This window comes from Cricetulus griseus, chromosome 7, assembly GCF_003668045.3.
Source record: "Cricetulus griseus strain 17A/GY chromosome 7, alternate assembly CriGri-PICRH-1.0, whole genome shotgun sequence".
Lineage (NCBI taxonomy): Eukaryota > Metazoa > Chordata > Mammalia > Rodentia > Cricetidae > Cricetulus > Cricetulus griseus.
The window spans coordinates 64,731,847-64,752,155 of NC_048600.1; the positions used below are offsets into that span (position 1 = coordinate 64,731,847).

The 20,309-nt window shown below is 43.8% G+C and overlaps 1 protein-coding gene across 1 annotated transcript in view; it reads right to left on the reverse strand.

Annotated features, from left to right (window-relative positions):
- Positions 1-17,837, reverse strand: part of LOC100768930 (mastermind-like protein 1) — a 33,646-nt gene extending 15,809 nt beyond the window's left edge. The window contains 2 exon segments of the mRNA XM_027427645.2: positions 17,204-17,284; positions 17,287-17,837. Of these exon segments, the coding sequence (XP_027283446.2) occupies positions 17,204-17,284; positions 17,287-17,544 (339 nt within the window). The 5' untranslated portion in view covers positions 17,545-17,837.
- Between the last annotated feature and the right edge of the window lie 2,472 nt (positions 17,838-20,309).

The window sequence follows — 20,309 nt, forward strand, 5'->3', positions numbered from 1 at the left end:
ACAGAGTTCTGCAATAATCTAGTTCAATGGCATGGTGTAATTGGTGGCTGTGATTTGCAGAATATTGAGTGCCTCTATCACGGCATATGCAGTTCTGACGCCCACCACCATGTGGGCCAGCTCTTCCACTGAAAAGCCTCAAGATTCCTGGTGCTGCCCACCACTTTCCATTTTAGGAGGTTTCCAGGATATCAGTATATATGGAGTCAGTCATACCTTGAGGACAAAAATCAGCAACCTGCCCTGTGAGCAACACATCCGTGAGTCTTTACAAGATGTCTCTTGCCAGTCACCACTTTACAAATCAAAGATTACTTTTATGTTATGTGCATGCTTACATGTATGTAAGGACACTGTGTTCATGCCTGGTGCTCACAGAGGCCAGAAGAGGACATCTGATCCACTGAAGCTAGAGTTACAGGTGCTTGTGTGCTATCATGTGAGTACTGGGAACAGAACCTGGATCCTCAGGAAGAGCACTTTTCCTTCCTTTCTTCCTTTTTTTTTTTTTTTTAAGATTTATCTTTATGTTTGTTGATGTTTTGCCTGCATCTATGTCAGTGTGGGGGTGCCAGTCCCCTCGAACTGGAGTTACAGACAGTTGCGAATTGCCATGTGGGTGCTGGGAAGTGAACCCAGGGTTATTTGGAAGAGCCTTGCCTTCCCAAATGCTGGGACTACAGATATGCTGCACAATGCACACAGTATTGTTTTCTTTTAGGAAGAAAACAGGTTTATTGAGTATACTGGTAAAGGGAGTTGCCTGCCACCACTGTCCTTAAGTGTTTACTGTGAGGTAATTAGGTTAAGAGGAAACTACAAAAGATAGTGTGGAAAGGCCACTCTGTTCAGCCCCCAAACAAAACAGAAAAACAAGTTAGGGGGTAACAGCACGCACTTGTAATCCCAGACCTCATGGGGTTTGAGGCTGGGTTAAATAGGAAGGTCCTGTCTGAAAACCAAAACCAATCCCACACACACTTTGAAGTCCTAGGGTCAACTCACCCAGAAGTGAATTCCCACAGGTGCCATTGTTATCAGCAAAGCTCCAGGCTTCACCTGGACCAGGAGCTACAGACAGTTGTGAGCTGTCTCATGTGGGTGCTGGGAATTGAACTTGGATCCCCTGGAAGAGCAGTCAGTACTCTTAATTGCTGAGCTGTCTCTCCAGCCTCCAGGTCTCACCTCCAATATTGTTGGGAACTTGCTTAAAAAATAAATTACAGGGCTGATGATGTAGCTGACTTTGGAGTCCTTGCCTACAAGGCCCTGGGCAACACTATAAAAAAAACCCAAAAAAACAAACAAACAAACAAACAAAAAAAAACTAGGCACCCTACGGTGCTAAGGTGCTCACTACTTGAAAGGCTGACTGCTTGAATCTGGGAGTTCAAGACCATATAGGTGACAGTGAGACTTTCTTTAAAAAAAAAAAAAAAGAAAGAAAGAAAGAAAGAAAGAAAGAAAGAAAGAAAGAAAACAAATGAAAAAAGCCCTAGTCATGGTGACACACATTGTTACCTCAGCATTCTTAGCATAAAGGCAGGAGTTTGAGGCTAATCTAGGCTATGAAGCTACACCATCTCAAACAATAAATGGCAAAAAGGCTGTTTGGGGGATGAGAGGCCTGAGCTGTTCATTTCTGCTCAAGCACAGCAGGGGTCAGGCAGTCTAAGTCACTGGGAGTACAGGCTGCCTTGGGAGCACATCACTCATCTTCACTCATCTGTCTCCCCGATGCAGTTAGCCTGTTCTGCAGAACCTTTGTAACCTCCCCCTGCTCCAACAGGACCCTCCCCCCCAGTCATCCAGGATCTTCAGGTTCACTATACTCAGCCAATCTATCTGTCAGATTTTAGTACAGAGCTCTAGCTGTATTTCAATCTCTCACAGACCCTCTCTACAGGGAGGTGGTGAGCTGGGGCCTGGATCCCTAATGACCTGGGTAGCTATATCATGACCCCGATGCAGCAGTACCACCAATTTTCTCTTCTTGCTTCACTATAGAACTCTGAAAATTCTCTTTCAATTGTGTATGATGAAATACCGGTCTTGCTGGGCATTGGTGGCACCCGCCTTTCATCCCAGTACTCGGGAGGCAGAGGCAGGTGTAGACCAGCCTGGTCTACAGAGTGAGTTCCAGGACAGCCAAGGCTACACAGAGAAAACCTGTCTCGAAAGCCAAAAATAAACAATTAAATAAATAAAAGATACCCCTGTCTGAGATCCTGGTAAATGGAAATTTACATTTACCTGGTAAATCTATGCCTAGATAAATATATAAGCTTCAGCAGCTAGAAGGGGCACTCACCCATAAATCCCAGGATCTGTGAAGAAAGCAGGAGAATCACAGGTTGAAAACCAGCTGAGTGCACAGGAAGACCTTGTCTCCAGAAACTAAAACAGTAGTACAGTGTCTGCCTCACAAGCACAGTGCCTGCAGTTCAATCCCCAGAATTGCCAAAACCAAATAAAAGGGACAAACAAGAAAAAGAACACAACCTTCACAGCCCCTGGGTCTCGGCACCACTGACAGCAATGCACAAAGCCAGTGTTTCGAAGCCCTGCATTGCCCACATCCTTTTTGCTGTTTGGGAGAATTACATGTGTATGAATTCCACATACACACTTAATGTTGTAAAATTTTCAAAGACTCTGATCTTTCCGTCTGTGAATGCATAATATATATTTTCCCAGCTTTCAAAACAAATCTTAGTGGCCAAAGAAAATCACATGGCTAAACCCAAAATAACAGGATGAGGAAGCATACCCTGCCTTCTGTGAGGCCAGGAAAAGGTGTATGTGGATGCACTAATGAGCTGGAACTAATCACTTACCTACTGCCACAACACTAAGGGCTAGGGATCTACATCACTGAAGGTCACTAGCAACAGTAAGAAAAGCCCAGGATCCATGGTGAACACCTGTAATTTCAGCCCATGAAAAGTGAGGTCAAGAGGGTAGAAGTTCAAGGCCAGCCTCAGCCACCTAGTTTGAGGCCAGTTTGGGCTACACGAGACTCTTGAAGGCAAACAACAATGAATGGAAGGAAGGAAGGAAGAAGAGGGGTAGGGACAGTGTGAGCCAGCAAGGAGGTAAAGAGTTAAAAGTGTTGCTAGTAGGCACCTCATGGCTCTCTGCCACAAAATCTTTGAAAAACCACTGTTCTTTACTGAATAAAATACAAAACAGCCATTTATTTCCCATATATTCATCTGCAGAAACTACATAGCCCAGTGAAAGGATAAAGAGCCTTGACAATGCCTTTAGTTTGAATTCTGGTTCTACCATTTAGCTGGCAACTTTGCCAAATTAGCCTACAATGTAAGTCTCAGTTTAGTTACATGTAAGTTGAACAAATAATGTCTACTATGTGAGACTGAAATGAATATGAAACAAGAGATAACAAAGATTTCCTTGTCTCCTGTAGAAAGAAAATCATGGACATCTTTGAAATGCCTTTAAAATGGCAATGTCCTTGCCCAGGCATTGGTGGTACACACCTTTAATCCCAGCACTAGGGTGGCAGAGGCAAGGGGATCTCTAAGTTCAAGACCAGCCTGTTCTGCAGAGTGAGTTCGAGTTCCAGAACAGTCAGGGCAAAACAGAGAAACTGTCTTAAAAAAAAAAAAAACAAAAAAAACCCACCAAAACAAAACATACAAAAAACAATATCCTACACTTTTATTAATACCATGCAGGGCATGGGGTGATGGCTCAGTTCATCTGAGGACTACAGTTTGGACCCCCACATCCCATATAAATGCTAGGTAGGCATGGGAGCCTGCCTCTAATTCCTGCTTCAGAAGGTATACAGTATAACGTGATTGAAGTTGAGCTGTAGTCCATGAGGTTAAGATAATCACCAGCCAAGCACAAGCCAGAGTGTGCCCAGAGGCAGCAGGCTAGGGAGGCCAGAGAGAGAGCGCCCCATGTGTCTGCCACCCCCTTAAGAACTCCCCATGCGTCATCCTGAACATCCCCTGACCACGCCCTGGCAGGCGTAGTCAAGCATACCTGTACCTAGCTCTTAGGAGGCGGGGCTCCTCAGACAAGCTTGTTAGCAAATCTAGCCCTATAAGTGAGCTCAGGGTTTGATTGAAAAACCTTAAAGAATAAGATGGAAGAGCTACTGACAAACCTCCACCTATAAACACACACACACCCCTATACATGTGCCTACAAAACGAACATGCTTACACATATATGCACACACAAAAAAAAAAACTGGGAAAAGAAAAATAAGAATTTCATACAATATTAGAAAAAAATTTCAGGATATATAATTTATAAAATAACTTGTCTTCTGATAAAAAACACATCCAAGGCAGGGGGACTGCTCAATGGGTAAAAGTTAGCCATGCAAACCTGTCCATTTGAGTTCCATTCCAAAACTCATGTAAAAAGTCCAGTAGAAACCATCCCTAGAATGCCTCTGTCTTCTATATTACTGAAACTTTAGAGGCTGCAGATGTCCAATGGTGGACACCTTAGTTGTGACGAGGCCCAGGGTCCAACCTGAAACCCAATATCCACAGGACATTATTCTCTTTTGTACAATATCTCAGACCTCAGCAGCTAACCTTCCACTTTAATTCTAAGTATCTCAAACAATTGGAATTAGGTAGTGTTGTATTTGTCTTTTTGTGTCTGGCTTCATTTAGAATGTCCTCTGGGTTCATTGCATTAAAAATGAAAGACGGGTTGGGAGATGGCTCAGTCAGTACAGTGTGTTTGGTGCAAACATGAGCTGAGTTCGGACTACCAGCAACCATATATACATGCACATACATATACACGCGTACACACACATAAAACTGGGTATGTACTGTAATCCTAGCATGGGGTTGGGAGTGAGGAATAAAAACAAAGATGGACCCCAATAGCTTGCCAGACAGCCAGGCTAGTCAACTGGTGAGTATGGGACTTTGTGAGAGACCCTGTTTCAAATAACGGAGGGCATCCGAAGCCAGACTGATACTGTGTATGTTCATCTTATTGATTGTTGAATAAAGTACTGTTTGGCCAATGAAGCAGCAAGGTAAGCAGGACTATGAGTTGAGGAGGATTCTGGGAAATGTAGTAAAGAAGTGATCTAGGCAGGGAGACTCATATTTAAGGAAGGACAAGCAGGAAGTGGCCGCTTTCCCCCTCCTCTCTTCCTCCAGATTCGAGATGTGATCCACTGACATGGCAGGACACCAATGGAAGGTGTCCGATAAGTCTTATAAAATATATAGATTTATGATAATTAAGACTGAGCTAACAGATGAGAATCCTAGTCATTGGCCAAGCAGCATCTGTACCTAATATAAGTCTCTGTGCATTAATTGGGGCCCTAACTTGGTGGGCAGAACTCGGGCGGCTGGCGGAGACCACCACGTGGGTAGGGCTCGGGTGGCTTTTGGAGGAAAGATTTATCGTAACACCAGACCTCTGGTCTGCACATACACCACACACATTTTTTAAAAAGACAGGATTTCCTTCTCTTTTTTTGGTTTTTCGAGACAGGGTTTTTCTGTGGCTTTGGAGACTGTCCTGGAACTAGCTCTTGTAGACCAGGCTGGTCTGGAACTCACAGAGATCTGCCTGCCTCTGCCTCCTGAATGCTGGGACTAAAGGTTTGTGTCATCACTGCCTGGCAGGATTTCCTTCTTTTAGGCAGTGGTGGCTCATGCCTTTAATCAGGAAGCAAAGGCAGGTGAGTTTGAGGCCAACATGGTCTACAAAGCAAGTTCCAGGATAGTCAAAGAAACTTTGTCTCGGGCTGGAGAGATGGCTCAGAGGTTAAAAGCATTGACTGCTCTTCCAGAGGACCTGGGGTTCAATTCCCAGCAACCACATGGTGGCTCACAACCACCTTGAATGAGATCTGTTGCACTCTTCTGTTGTGCAGATATACATGGAAGCAGAATGTTGTATACATAATAAATTATTAAAAATAAATTATTAAAAAAAAGAAACCCTGTCTCAAAAAAACCCATAATGAACAAACACAACAAAGTAATATTCCAGGGGCTGAAAAATGGCTCAATAGTTAAGAGCACAAGTTGTTTTTGTAGAGGACCCCAGTCTTTTTCCCAGAACCTACATGGTGGTTCACAACTATCTATAACTCTAGTCCTAGGGGATCTGACACCCTCTTCTGACTTTTTAGACACCAGCCATATATATGGTACACAAACACACATGCAGGCAAAACATCATACAAATAAAAAAATAATATTCCAGAGTTGGCAAGTGACACATTGGGTAAAAAAGGTACTTGCTGTGCAAGCCTCATCACCTGAGTGCATCTCCTGAACATATGCACACAGACGGATGTGGTCGTATCATCTGTAATCCCAGCTCTTCTCTAGTGACATTGGGAGGCAGGGACAGAATTGCACAGAGTATGCAGAACAGCAGAAACAGTGAGCTATTTTCTGATGCGATTAACAATGTGCATTACACAGTGAAACCCTGTCTTGAAAAAATTTTTAAATCTTGTTTTAGCTGGGTGGTGGGGGGACACACCTTTAATCCCAATACTCAGGAGGCAGAAGCAGGTGGATTTCTGTGAGTTGTTTATAGAGGGAGATCTAGGATAGTCAAGTCTACGTAGAGAAACCTGTCTAAAACAAATATACTATGTCCATTACATACTAAATCATTATAAGGCAACTTAAGAGATAGATGTGGCACACAGACACTCAGGCATGTCCACACTCTTATTCCTTAATAACTAATAGGCATCATTGTACAAAATAATGGGTTATCATGACAGTCACATATGCCTAGAATCTGCTCTGACCATAGTCACTGCTTCTTTCCCTCCTCACTTCTCTCCCTGCTCACTGTTCCTTCCAGGGTCCTTTTTATTAAAGATCTGGCTGGATTCTGGGGCTGGAGAGATGGATTGATGATTAGGAGCACTGGCTCTCTTCAGAAGACCTGGGTTTAGTCCCCAGTGCCCACATGACAGCTCACAGCTGTTTGTAGGTCCAGTTCCAGGGGACCCAACACTCTTACACAGATGTACATGCAGGCAAAGCACCAATGTGCATGGAGTAGAAGTGAATAAATCATTAACCAACAAAAAACCCTTTGAATCGTTACTTTTTCTCTTACAACTTACATTTCTTTTACATTTTACACTGACTCCACATATTCTTAACACAATGTGCATGAAAATCTTTTTATTGATCACTCTGCCATTATTTCTCTGTGACAAAAATAAATCTACAAATTGAACTTCAGACTTTTAGTGTCCCTTCAGCATGTGTGTGGTATAGAGAATTGAACCCAGGGCTTCTATCCCTAGCTGTTTTATTTGTTTTTGAGACAAGGTTTCTCTGTCTATATAACAGCACTGGCAGTCCTGGAACTCACTTTGTTGACCATGCTGGCCATGAATCAGAGAGCTCCTCCTGCTTCTGAATGCTGGGACTAAAGGTGTGTACCACCAGTGCCAGCTTAAAAGTTTTGTTTAAGGAAAATCATTCTCCAAATGGTTATTAAAAGATAACATGCTGCTAAGATGTTTACTGGCTCCATTTAAAAAGTGATGTAACCATTTTATTTTTAAATGTTAGTATTTATAAATTCTCTGGAAGTTAAATTCCTTGCAATTATAAATAGCATGTTTAACCATTTCACTTTCTAAAATAGCCAATTTATATTAAGCATGTAGCATGTATAAGGTTATTACATACAGTTTTTATTTCATTTTTTCAATTAAAAGTGAATTATGGTAATTCAGTACATTCAATTAATCTAAAATACATGCATTAATTTTAAGTCTTTAATTTTTATTTATTTGTTCATTTATTTATTTTTTGTTTTTCAAGACAGGGTTTCTCTGTGTAACAGCCCTAGCTGCCCTGCAACTAGCTCCATTGCCAGGCTGACCTTGAACTCACAGAGATCCTCTTGTCTTTGCCTCCCAAGTGCTGGGATCAAGGTGTGTGCATCACCACCGGCGTTATTTATTTATTTTTTTAAGTGTATGTTAAGCGGGTGATGGTGGTGCATGCCTTTAACCCCAGCACTCGGGAGGCAGAGACAGGCGGCTCTCTGTGAGTTGAAGGCCAGCCTGGTCTAAGGAGAGTTCCAAAACAACACAGAGAAACCCTGTCTCAAAAAACCAAATAAATAAATAAAATTAAAAAAATAAAAAGTGTATGTGAGGGGGGGTTCAGAGTGCTTCAAAATGACACAGTCCAGGGGCTAGTAGTTAAGAGAGCTTGCTGCTCTTCCACAAAACCTAAGTTTCCATGTGTTAAATTCAGTTCCAGAATATTCGACACCTTCTTCTGGCCTCCACAGGTACCCACACATATGTGGCATATGCTCACACAGTCTTAAACACATATACAAAAATAAAATTAAATAAACCTTAGTTTCCTAAAGGAATCAAAGTCCTATTAGATGCTTTTTGGTAAGTGTGCAGGTCTTCATGGGAATCAGCATGTTATAGTTTGCAATGACCTAAATAATGAAAGATGATTATATTTGTGTAGACCAGTGTCTCCCAAATACTTCCCTCTTGCTTCAGTATGTGTGTTCTATCACTGAGCCACTGAGCCATCTCACTAGCCCCTAGAACTTCTGAAATAGACAACAAAATCGGAGCTCCACAGAACCCTTGAAAAATCAGGCTAAATCAAGACTTATCTGACAAGCCAGTTCCTTTCAAGTGCTCCAAACTGGACTTGAGGCATCCCTTCCCCCAATAGTCCCACAGGCTTTACCACCTTTAACACAACTTTGACATCCCTTCCCATCAGGTGTCAATATTGGTGTTGAAAAAAACAAGCACCTGAAAGCTGGAAGCAAGGGAAAGGAATACAGTAGCTAAGTGGGCTAGTATAACTGACTAAATACAAGACATGTGAGATGTGGTAGAAAAGAAGTCCATTTTAGATATGCTGGAAACAAATGTGAGAACGGACAACAGACTGGCAAAAACATGGGTCTTGCCTGGAAACATGAAAGTTATAATTACAGGTAACATACAATGCCAGAAATGAATCAATGACACTACTTAGGAAAAAATATTACTTATTTAAAAAAAAGAGTAGATGACTGCCTAGGAACATTCATATTTTTTAAATGTGCAAAAAAGAATCAGGTATCTGTATGCCTGTAATACCAGCACTTTGGAGCCTAAGGCAGGAAGATCACAAGGTCAAGATCAGCCTGGGTAACAGTGAGATTTTGTGTCACATTTGCTGGAGAGATGCTCAATGATTAAGAGCACTTGCCTCTCTTATGGAGGATCAGAGTTCTACTCCTAGTCCCATGTCAAAGGACTGCAACTGTAATTCAAGCTCCAATGGCTCTGACACTCTCTTCTGGCACCTGCATACATGTATTCATAAGCATACACATAAAAGAAAAGAAATCTGGGAGGAAAAAATGCTAGGTATGGTGCCTGTAATCCCAGTGACTGGGAGGTGGAGGCAAAGGATGTGGAATTTAGAGCCAATGTTAGCTCTACAGCCATACTGGACTACATGAGACCTGGTTCTCCCTAAAACAAAAAAGCAAAGGAAAGCTATTTATGTTTTGCTTTTCTTTCCTTTCTGTTGAAGTGCTGGGAACTGACCTCAGGGTCATGCTTGTGCTAATGTTCTTCCATTGACCTATACTTTGAGTCCCAAGTTTCCTTTCTTTTTTTATAAATTTATTTTTATTTTATGTGTGAGTGTTTTGCCTGTGTGTGTATATGTATACATATGCACTGCCCACAGATGTCACAAGAGGGCCTCAGAATTTTTGCAATTAGTTTTATGGTACTTGTGAGTTATGTGAGTTGTGGGGTTCAAACCTGGGTCCTTTGTAATAACAGTAACTGTTCTAAATCACTGAGCCATCTACAGACCACCCCCTCCCCTACCATTTTTCTTACGCCAACTGAAGAATGTCCATTTCTTGACATGGTCAAATACCTAATCTAGCAACCCAGACCTGTTTTTACCTTGAACTGTTTACCAACCACAAATATCCTCCATCTGGCACCAAAATGTTCTTGAAAATTAATCAATCAAAGTTAAGCCAGTGAGATGGCTCAGTAGGTAAAGATACTGTCACCAAGCCTGATAACCTGAGTTCCCCTGGGTTCAGGGTGGTAGAAAGAAAGAACTGCCATTGAATCCATGTACCCTCCCACCATGCAGTAAATAAATATAGTAAAAATTTTAAAATAAAATCCTGAAGAAAATCCAGTGTGTTTGTTTCAACCCTCACTGCTTACCACTTTCCAAGGAACCTGACTTCTGTCGCTGCTTACCGAAACCTAGCAGCTACCTACCTTCCTGACACTGACCTTTACTCACACACTCAAGAAATTTGTGCAGGTGGGCCTATCTGAAATGGTCTTTCCAGGACTTTTAGCTAGCCAATGGTCTCCTTTTAGGCCCAAATAAGAACAGCTCATCTTGGTAGTGTGGTGGTGTATGCCTTTAACCTCAGCACTCAGGAGAAAGAAGCAGGTGGATCCCTTGAGCTCCAGGCCAGTCAGGGCTATACAGTGAGATCCTGTCTTCTAAATAAATAAGTACATTTATTTATTTGGAAATAGGGTCTCACAAATTATCAGGCTGGTCTCAAACTGGAGACCTGCCTTTCAGCCTTCTGAGCAGCTGGGCTCATAAGTGCACTTAGGCAGGATTAACTTTTAAAGTCACTGGTCCCTTCTCTCCATGGCAGCCAAATTTTAATTTTTTTCAACTGGTATATTTCTAGTACCAAGGGCACTCTGACCCACACAGTAGGAGCTCAAGTATTTGTTACATGAACTAAGGGAAAATAGGAAGGAGACAGAAACACACACACACACACACACACAGAGGCACATAGTGAGAGCTGGAAAGAAAATCAGAAGAGAGTAGAGAGCTAAGAGTCTTTCAGAGAAGGAAGTCAGGAACGATGACTAAGAAACCACTGGATTTGGCAATACCATCTTTGGTGTCCTTTAAGGGGGCAAGTTCAGGAAAGTAGGAGGGGCAAAAAATAGACAACAATGGGCCTTCAGGTAGGAAGGGCAAAGGGAAGGAAGAACACAGAATGTGAGTTTGAGAACGAGAAAGCACAAGAAAAAGACTGAGTGCAGAGAGTGTGTGGTTTTGTTTTCAAACTAAAGGAAAAGGCCTGGTGAGAAAGGAAATGATGAGTTTCACAGAAGAGGGTGGGAGGCCTCAGGGAGAAAATGGGATCCTGAAGCCACATCAGTCATCTTTAAAACTGCCCCCTCACATTCCACCATAGTACAGTAGTTTCTTTATGCTTACAAAGATTTTTTTTTTTGGAGACAGGGCTTCTCTGTAGACCAGGCTGGCTTCAAACTCAAAGATCAGCCTGCCTCTGCCTCCCAAGTGATGGGATTAAAGGCACGAGCCACAACTGCCATGGCAAAAAGATGTATTCTTTGAATTAATTACTGGTGTAATTCTTTTTGGGGGGGAGGGGATTTCGAGACAGGGTTTGTCTGTGGCTTTGGAGGCTGGCCTGGAACTAGCTCTTGTAGACCAGGCTGGTCTCAAACTCAGAGATCTGCCTGCCTCTGTCCCAGTGCTGGGAATAAAGAGGTGCACCACCATCATCACCCGGCACTGGTGTAATTCTTAAATGAATTTCCAGTCTTACTCTTGGGTAGTACACACTGGGTAACTGGAAGTAGAGAAGTGTGAATGTTCAGGCGATTTACAGAACAAAGCAGAGTGGGGATTTGGGAGGGGAAGCACTGTATAAATGACAAGGCAACTGGAGCCCAAAGGTGACAACAGGTCAATTGAAGCAAAGGATTCTTTTTTTTCAAGACAGGGTTTCTCTATGTAGCTCTGACTGTCCTGGAACTCACTTTTGTAGACCAGGCTGGCCTCAAGCTCAGAGATCCATCTGCCTCTGCCTCCCAGGATTAAAGGCACGTGCCATCACCCCTCCGCACGAAGTATTCTTTGTACTATTTATGTAGTGCTTCCCCATAAATGAAAAGTTAAGTTGGGAATGGTGGTACACACCTGTAATCCCAGCACCCAGGTGGCAGAGGCAGATGGATCTCTGAATTCCAGGCCAGCATGGTCTGTAGTGAGACCTTGTCTCAAAAAACCAAAGAGACCAAACAGACAAAACAAATAAGTTAAATGAGAGGAGTTGCTCATAACTAAATGAGGTAGAGAAAGCAGCTTCAGGGATGAATAGGCTGCAATGTAACTGTCAACATTTTTGTCAACTATCACAACCACTCAGAGTAAGTTCCTCTTGACTTAGTAGAAAAAGTCTAACACAAGTCCACAAAAAAAAAAAAACTCAGAATTAACCTTTTTAACATTTTATTATAAAAATAAACTATCCATTCTGGGGCTGGAGAGATGGCTCAGTGGTTAAGAACACTGGCTGCTCTTCCAGAGAACCTGGGTTTAATTCCTAGCAACCACATGGCAGCTCAAACTGTCTGTAACTTCAGCTCCAGGGATATGATGCCCTCACACAGACAAACATGAAGGCAAAACACCAATGCACACTAAATAGATAAATGCATATGTATAAAAAAACACCCAAATAAAAAAAAAACCAACTATCCATTCTAATATAAAAGACTATTTTCACTCACAAAATGAAAGTTTTTACGAAGTGGGTGGATAATTTTCTATAACCTAGCAAGCCTAATAAAAAGAAGGCAATCCTGCCATTAGCATACTAGTATTTGGGGCCAACAAGATTCTACAGTGAATAAAGGGCTTGCCCACAGCCTGACAACCCGAGTTTGTTCCTTGCAACACACATGGCAGGAGAACCAACTCGTAAAAGTTGTCCTTTGGTATCCACACTGGAACTGTTGCATTCCAGTACCTGTGCATGTACCCACCCCCAACATACACAAAACCAACAGGCAAAGGTAGAATACTAGTATTTTTTTTCAAGAGCAAATTACAAACAACAAAAAACAAAAACAACAAAACAAAAACCTAGCAGGCTCATTCCTCAAAAGCCAAGCTACAAAAGAGCCTGATTCATTTCTAACAGCAGAGCAGTTGGGTCCTTGCTAGGGTGTGTGTGTTCCCATCCTTCCTGGGTGGGTATGTATGTTATCTTAAGAAAACAACATGAAGTAAAGGGGAACTCTTATTAGCAATATCTGATCTTGTCATACACAAGGTGTGCCAGTTAGGGAACTCTGGCTGTGCACTGACTACCTAACAGTTTGAGAAAACCAGGGGTGGCTGGGTGGGGCATATTATTAGACCTTCTGCAAAGACGAATCAGATCAAATACACACACAATTGTCAAAAATCAGAAGAGGTGTTTTTTCATTTCTCTGCAAAACTGTGTTCTTGAGCTGTCAAGATGGCTCAGCTCGTACTGGTGTCTCCCACCAAACCTGATCACCTGAATTCAATTAGTAGAAGGGGAGAACCAACTCACTTAGTAGAAGGGGAGAACCAACTCCAGCAAGTTACCTATCAATTCCACAAGCATTTTGTGGCATGTACTTATCCACCCACATGCACACACATAAAATTTTTAAAAATGTAGTAAGAAAATTCAAAGTTGTGCTCTCCAAGTCAAAATCCTACAGAGTCAAGGCTTCTTTTCCCTTCTATAGAGTCACTAAAATGGAAACACCACTGTTTTCTTAGTGATACCTACCTTCTGGGTCCTATCCCCAGTCTGAATAGCTCAGCTAGAATCACATCACTTGCAGCCTGAGTGAAAAGGGTCCTTCCTCCCTAAAGAGGAACACTAACCCACTCTAAAGTTTAAACTCACAAGACACTCAGGTCAAGGTTTAACATGGTAACAACTTGACATGGCACACGGTGGTGTATGTCTTTAAGCCCAGCACACAGGAGGCAGAAGTAGGTGGATCTCTGCGTTTCAAGCCAGCATGGTCTACAGTGTGAGTTCTAAGACAACCAGAGCTACATAGATAAACTGTGTCCCCCAAAAAAACAGTTTTTTTTTTATTTTCAACTTTCCAAGTGTTGTGCGTAAATGTATGTCTGTACATCACATATGTGCCCAGTGTCCTCAGAGGCCAGAAGAGGGCACCAGATCTTCTGGAACTGGAGTTACAGATGGCTAGCTGCCATATGGATGCTATAAACCAAGCCTAGTTCTCCACAAGAGCAGCAAGTTCTCTTAACTGCTGAGCCATCTCCCCAGCTCTCCCTTCCTACCCTTCCTTTGAGACAGGATCTCCCTAAATAGTCTAGCTGGCCTAGCTACATATCCCAGGCTGGCCTTGAACTTACAGTCATCCTCCTGTCTCTGCTCCCGAGTGCTGTATCAACCAAGACCTGCCAGATTCAAGTTCTATCATTTCTTTTTAAAACATTGGATGGGAGCCAGGCATTGGTGGCACACGCCTTTAATCCCAGCACTCGGGAGGCAGAGGCAGGCAGATCTCTGTGAGTTCAAGGCCAGCTTGGTCTCCAGAGCGAGTGCAAGGATAGGCTCCAAAGCTACACAGAGAAACCCTGTCTCGAAAAAACAAACAAACAAACAAAAAAAAACAAAACAAACAAAAAAAATATTGGATGGGAACTCAAATTTTCTCCAATGATTCAGAAACAAAAGATATAAAAACTGTTTATTCTAAAGTTTTTCTGTAATTTTAAACAGGAATTCAAACATGATTAATATTCTTTTTAGGAGGTGTTCAAGGCAACTGTTATATTTGTATTTGTGTGTGTGTGTGTGTGTGTTGTTTTGTTGTTTTGTTTTGTTTTTCCTGCATGTTTGTGTGAGGGTGTCAGAAGCCCTGGAACTGAAGTTACAGACAGGTGTGAACTGACATATGGGTGCTGGGATCTGAATCTGGGTTCTCTGGAAAAGCATTCAGTGCTTTTAACTGCTGAACCATCTCGACAGGCCCAAAAGTATAGTTTTTTTCAAATGAGCTTTCATAATCTACTTCAAGTGGGATGACCACCCACTACTCTCAAAAGTCTTTCTGTAGGGTTAGCAGTATAGTTTGTTGGTTTTTTTTTTTTTTTTTCCCCTGAGGCAGGGTTTACTCTTTGTAGCTTTTTGAGCCTGTCCTGGAACTAGTTTTTGTAGACCAGGCTGTTCTCGAACTCACAGAGATCTGCCTGCCTCTGCCTCCAGAGTGCTGGGATTAAAGGCGTGCTCCACCAACACCTGGTGTAGTTTGTTGTTAAAGAATTTACCTATTATGGTAGTTTGAATGAAAATGGCTCCCATATGTTGATTTGGCACTATTAGATTGGAGTAGGAAGTGTGTCACTGGGGGTGGGCTTTCAGGGTTCAGATCCTCAAACCAGGCCAAATGTCACTCTTTTCCTAATATCTGCCAATCCAGATGTAAAACGCTCAGCTACCTCCCCAGCACCATGTCTGCCTGCATGCTGCCATGCTTCCTGCCATGATGATAATGGACTAAACCTCTGAACTATAAGCCAGCCCCAATTAAATGTTTTCCTTTATAAGTGTTGCCATGGTCATGGTGTCTCTTCACTGCAATAGAAACCCTAACTAAGACACCTCGTAAGTACAAAGTCCTGGGCTCAATTCCCAGCAGGGATTGGGGAAGAAAGAATTGGGGATCTTTTCTTCAAGAAAGACTGGTTAGTATAAAGTGACTCATTCAGCTAAGTTATTTTGGGTAGAGCACAACCAAGTTCAGTTATCAATCATTCAACAAATATACAGATAGTCTAAAATATATATGGACTCCAAAAGTTCACAGTCTACCTGACAAGACACAGTATGGCTAAAGTAATAGGTGACTATGTGCTAGAAACAAACAGCATAGTTACATTTCATGCCTGTATTTGTAGAGGAAGTTCTGCTGTGGGTTGTAGCAGGAGGATGGCAAGGTTCTGAAGAATGCTGAGGAAGACCTGCAAGCAGCCTTTGGGCTTGTGAAATCCCCTGGCATCCACAGTCATTCCTTCCTTGCCTGCTGCTGGGCATGAACCTCAAACTCATCTGATTCCTTCAAGTAGCCTTGTAAGAAGCCCAACATACCCTTGGTTTACAGATGAGAAAAGTGGGGACGAGAAGGCTTGACCAGCTGGGTCAGAACCCAAGTATTCTGTCTTCTAGTCCAGCAGCAAAGAGAATGTGGGAAAGAGTGAAAACAATAATTCTGTGGGGGACACGGAAAGATAGGTTAGGTCAGACTGGTCCCAAAAGCCAACCAAAGATTAAACTTCATCCCCTCAGCAACAGAAAGGTTTCTCATATTTCAAGAGGAAGGGTAACTGAAAGTGACTGAAAGTCTAACCAAAAGTTAGGGACGAGTTTTACAATCACCCAGGGAAGGGTAAATTATAATGGACCAGGTGAGAGCCAATAAAAACATGAATTAAAATTAGTGAACAATTTAAATTGTAATTTTTTACTTTTAAATTACCCAGAATTTTGTAATACTCCTCCCCCCAGACGTTTCTCTTTTATAAATCAGTTTCAGGGAGGCAACACTTCTAACCAATAAATCTCAAGATTAGTTACTAAAAAAACCAAAGGCCACAGCTGACCAACAACTAACGTCATTCTCTCCCCGCCCCCCCGTCCAACAACTATTAATATGATCAGAGATTTTAAACAGGCTTAGTAGGTTAAAATTGGAACTGTCAACAGTATAGCAAGAATCTCGTGTTCACAAAATTCCAGGGTTCCCTAAAAAAGGAATACCTTTTATGCAACTCAATGAGCAGACCATACAATTTACTGAAGCTTCCAAAGGCTTTTCAACTTTCCTTTCGAAAGCCGTAGGATACTGTCAACTGAAGGGCGACTTATTTCCATATTAAAGCCCTAACCGGGCCTACAGCTCCAGACCTTCCACGGAGCAAGGATCCAATCAACATTTGCAGACTAAAGGAGGCCAGGCCTACTGTGCAAGAACGCCCTACATCGTAGGCAACTCCAACGAAGGTCTGTTACGAGATGAAGCTCTCAACAGTTGGCAATCAAGTTTGGGAGAAGAGCCTATCAGCAACTAAACTACTCCTGCCTTTCCAGCCCCGACTTCACTCAAAGTCCTCACGGTAACGTTGTCCCAAAACACACCAGTGCCACTTCCCGAAGATGACAAGCTCCTAGCTCCAAGCTCCCTTCCATGTTAGCCGCCTCCCAAGACCCAGACCCAGAAGTGGGGGCGCCCGGAGAAGTTTCCCCGAGGCCGGATCCGCGCCGGGGGAGGCGTTTTCGTGGGGAAAGGGCTGCTGCGGCAGGAGCCTGCCTTACTCACCGCGACCGGGCGGCCGTGCTCCGGGCCATCGGCTGCCTCTAGGCGCGCGGCCGCTGGGGCCGGGGCGGGGGCCGGAGCGGATGCCGGGGCCGGGGCGCGGCGGCGGCGGGCGGCTGTCGGTGCTTGCCGGCGCGCTTGGCCTTGGCCTGGATGCAGCGCTGGTGCAGGGCGAAGGTGTGCTGGCGTTCGAGCTCCAGGCGCTCGGGAGACACGGCCTCGTAGCGGGCCTCACAGGTACTGTGGTGGCGCCGGCACAGCTCGATGCGCCGGCGGAGGCGCTCCATGACCGCGCTGTGCCGCGGCAGCGCGAACTCCGCCATGGGGCAGGTGGGCAGCACCATGGGCCGCGGGCGGCGCGGGCCGGGCCCGGGCCTCTCGGCGCCGGCTGGCACTTAGGGCTCCTCCGCTTCTGGCGGTCCCCGTCCGCCTCACGGCCGCGCCATACCCCGGCGGGCGGTGGAGCGGGTTAGGGCGCGGCGGCGGGTCTTTCTCCGGCCCCGCTCAGCCCGACTCCAGGTCAGCACACGCCGCCCGCCTCAGGCCTTGGCCTGTCTCCTGCACCCCTGCCCCATTGTTTTCCGCGCCGCTGCCGCCGCCATCTTAAAATTGTTTTCGGGGCTTTCGGAAGAGGGCGGGGCCTGGGCCGGCGAACCTTGCGTCACTGCTGACGGACAGGAGCTCTGGCCAACCAGACAAAACCCTTTGCCGGAGGGCGTGGGGACGAGCACGTTAGGGGTGTTCGGGTATTTAAACTGAACACTCAGGCAAGAGGGGAAGGGAAGCCCCGAGGCGGGCTCAGCGAGGGAGAGCGGACTTGTGACTGACAGGAGCCTATCCAAGAGGAGCCACGTTTTCTTAACACCGCCCTCTGAAAGCAGTCCCTTCCGGGTTCGCGAGGGACGCGGGGTAAACCTGAGTGTGGTGGAAGCCGCCAGACCCGATGCAGTCTGCTCCACACTGTTTCGAAGCCATCCGTTACTGACCTAATTCCTTACATGCAGCTCCATAATTGTTCGAGTTACCTAGTATAGGTTTCTTCATTATAGCTGACAGATCTGTTAGGAATCACTGTTACTGGCTGGGCGTTGATGGCACATGCCTTTAATCCCAGCACTCAGGAGCCAGAGGCAGGCAGATCTCTGAGTTCAAAGCCAGCCTGATCTACACAGCGGGTTCCAAAGCTATAAAGAGAAACCTTGTCTCGAAGGGAAAAAAAAAAAAAAAAGGAATCACTGTTACTGTCAGCAAAATCTCATTACTTGGAGGGGGGGCCCGGTGTAGAAAGCTCGAAACAGTCCTCAGCTTCAGTAGGGGAAATTGGAGTTACCTCCATCCCCAGGACTTAACACTTGAAACCGATTGGTACATAAAATTGAATCACTCAAAATCCAACGCAAAGATGCCGGGTTCCAGTGATGCAACTAGCAAGCAAAATTGCGAAGGTAAAAAAGCCGGGCAGTGGTGGCACAGGCCTTTAATCCCAGCCCTCAGGAGGCAGAGGCGGGCAGATTTCTGAGTTCGAGACCAGACTGCTCTACAAGAGCGAGTTCCAGGACGGCCTCCAAAGCCACGGAGAAACCCTGTCTCGAAAAAAACAAAACAAAACAAACCCAAGCCTCTAGGTGGATATTGACGCCCCCACTGCCACAGGACATTCTGGGAGGCTGCTCACTAGAAGACACCATCAGCCACTTAAGTTACTCTTAACAGCTTATGAAATTTTTAATTTAAAAATCACAAGGGAAAAAAAGAGCTAACAGCCACGTGTTTTTTATGCAAATGCAGTAGAAAAACAGGAATTCTAAGCTTTTTGGCAGAGGAAGTGGGCTACAAGGTACCAATCAACTTTTTAAAATTTTGTGTGCAGTGCCGAGGGGTTGAATCCAGGGCCTCATGCATACAGTGCCATTACCACTACACACCTAGCCATGAAACTTTGTTTTTGACACATGTTGGGTGCCCCAGACTGGCCTCAAATGCATTGTCTAGCTGAGGCTGGTCTTACTGCTTCTGCATCGGTAGTGCTGGGCTTACAGGGTGCACCATCATGACCATTTAGAAGTACAAGGTCATCTTCAAAACTCTTTAACTAGAAGCGCTACATACACTGTATAGTGTATCAATATAAGACCTTAATAAACACAAAATATCTTGGGCATGACTTTTAATGATAACCTCAAATATGAAGCCTGAGCAAAGATTATTTTCTTTTCAAGACAGGGTTTCTCTGTCCTGAAACTCACTTTACAGACTAGGCTGGCCTCAAACTCACAAGAAATTCTCCTGCCTCTGCCTCCCAAGTGCTGAGATTTAAAGCATGCTCCATCACACCCAGCACCAAGATTATTTTCTAATAAAAACGTTAAATTAGTTTCCAGACAACTTTAAAAAGTATTACCTAGAAGGAAAGGGTGTAAGCTCAGTGGTAACACACCGGTTCAAATCCCAGTACTAAAACAAAACAAAAAACAAACAAAAGAACTTCCATTTCTGGGAAGTGATGGAATCACTACGGACAGAGGAAGTTAAATACAAGACTGAATCACTTTTATAGTAGCCAATGAAAAGCTCAAGCCAGTATTCAAACAGTAAAACATGTCTAAAGTTATCATGAAGTCCAGTCAAAAGCAGACACTTAACACAGGGCTTTAATGAAACACCATTTAGTAACATGACAATCTGAAAAGTGAAGAGTATTCTGTGGAAAAGAAAATGGAAGACCACAGCTGAAGGAGAGGGCATTTTACAACAATGCAACAAGGAATCCAGCATATAATATCAGAATGTAAGACTCTTTATTTTTTATTCAGTGCCAGGGACTCAAGCTATGGCACTTAGCAAATGCTTGACAGCTCTACCTACTGAGCTTTAACACCAGCCCTGTAAAGTTTTTATAAAATGACTGCTGGTCAATCATTAACATATCAATGAAACCTTGAGGAAGAGGGACCCAGAAAGGCAATGGCCACCACCAATGATATAAATAAATCTGTCATTTTACAGCCTGGATGAGATGAAATAGGCATGAAGCATGTCAACGTGGAATGATTAAACAGATAAACAGATTTCTTAAAAAAAAAAAAAAAAAAAAACACTCATCCCCATG